The sequence below is a fragment of the Sinocyclocheilus rhinocerous genome, unplaced genomic scaffold, assembly GCF_001515625.1.
Source record: "Sinocyclocheilus rhinocerous isolate Xijiao unplaced genomic scaffold, SAMN03320098_v1.1 scaffold22248, whole genome shotgun sequence".
NCBI lineage: Eukaryota > Metazoa > Chordata > Actinopteri > Cypriniformes > Cyprinidae > Sinocyclocheilus > Sinocyclocheilus rhinocerous.
In genome coordinates, this window is record NW_015642928.1 from 1 (window position 1) to 1,528 (window position 1,528).

General features: G+C 35.2%; 1 protein-coding gene across 1 annotated transcript; it reads right to left on the minus strand.

Annotated features, from left to right (window-relative positions):
- Positions 1-798: 798 nt before the first annotated feature.
- LOC107756930 (complement factor H-related protein 4-like) lies at positions 799-1,447 on the minus strand. Its single transcript, XM_016574258.1, has 2 exons — positions 1,210-1,447; positions 799-1,071 (listed from the first exon to the last, which is right to left on the minus strand). The coding sequence occupies exons 1-2, from the start codon at positions 1,406-1,408 to the stop codon at positions 875-877; spliced, it is 396 nt and encodes a 131-aa protein (XP_016429744.1). The 5' UTR covers positions 1,409-1,447; the 3' UTR covers positions 799-874.
- Positions 1,448-1,528: the final 81 nt, after the last annotated feature.

Sequence of the window (1,528 nt, forward strand, 5' to 3'; positions counted from 1 at the left end):
TACCGATGAAAACCTCAGATTACCTGTTTTCCAAAAGATGTATTCATGATCAGTCTCGAGAGCGGTGGTGATATGAATCTTTGAAGTCTGTGTAATGTTGCTGAAAGCAACCGTCCCCTTCCCTCTGTCCCACCAAACAGGACTCTGCTCCACCCCACAGATTCAATTTGCTGACTTTGATTTAAACATTTTTGTCCATTTTTGTGCACTAATATTAGCTGAATCTATTATTTTGAAGAGTCTAAAAAGACAATCTATTTTATATAGACTTGTCTGCTATGAAAGTACACATTCATATAGCATGGCTGGCATTCCAGTTAGCTTTTTTAAAAGATGACGTCATAGCGCCATAAAATAAGCACAGAAAGCATGTCAATACACTTTAATGCATATAAATATTAAAGGGTCTATTATTTATGTATTACTGCTGTGTTTCATGTAAGTCATGATCATATATATAAGCAAATTCGTAATCAGCAGAAAACCCAGAGCACATGGCACAAAGTAAAAAGGAAGCTTAATAACACATGTATTTCCTTTTCCCCCATATTTGCGTGATAGTAAAAAAAACAAAAACAAATTGGCTATATACTTGATTATTTGTAACTTTCTTCTATAAAATTTTTGCAACTTTTTAAAAAATTTTTATTTGGAAAAGTTTTTATTGTACTCTGTACACTATATATGTTCACTTAGCTGACATTAAATGGTTTAATGTTATTTTCAAACATGCTCATTTTAAATATTGCTTTTAGCATTTCTTTAGTTTTATTTGCAAGAAATTTAAAATAAAGAAACTGATTGGGAAATTTTTTTTTTATTTTGATCTGCTCCATTAGTTTTTACTTAGTAGTGATTTAGCAAAGTTTTACTCTCACTGTCTCACACACTCAGGTAAAGTTATCACTCCATCATTACACTGTTGTCTTAGGGGAACACCTCCTGAAACTTTGCCCCTCTGACACATAAAGGTGATGTGATCATCATGTGGTGCGAACATCTTTTGTCGATCAGCATAGGCCAACTCTAAACCTCTTCTTTCCATTTCCTCTACCGTCACTGTACAGGGCTCTGAAATAAACCCAGCATGTCACTATCAGTGTCACAATATACATTCATTAACTAATCATCACAACCTACAACTTAAACTACAAGACTACATCATGATGTGTTTATATGATATATATGGTGAAGCGTGTTCATACTTACTTAAACACCTAATATTCCCTCTCCATTCTCCTTGCTCACAGGTCAAGTATCTGGAGAAAGGTGGACGCAGATCCAAAGTGTATTTATTAAAGCAGCTGTATTCAACTCTCTCCCCTGTATTGTATTCATCTTTTTTCAGTTCTATTGTATCTGCATCGTTTACATCTGGTGGTGGTCCACATTTCCCTGAGACTGTCATCACCAAAAAAAATGTGGCATTAGTAAATCTTAATTTTAGCCAGATGGCCTCTTCTGCCATTTCACGATATCCAGTCTCACAACGGTACGTTCCCTTTCAGTCGGTCACTCTCGACGTCAC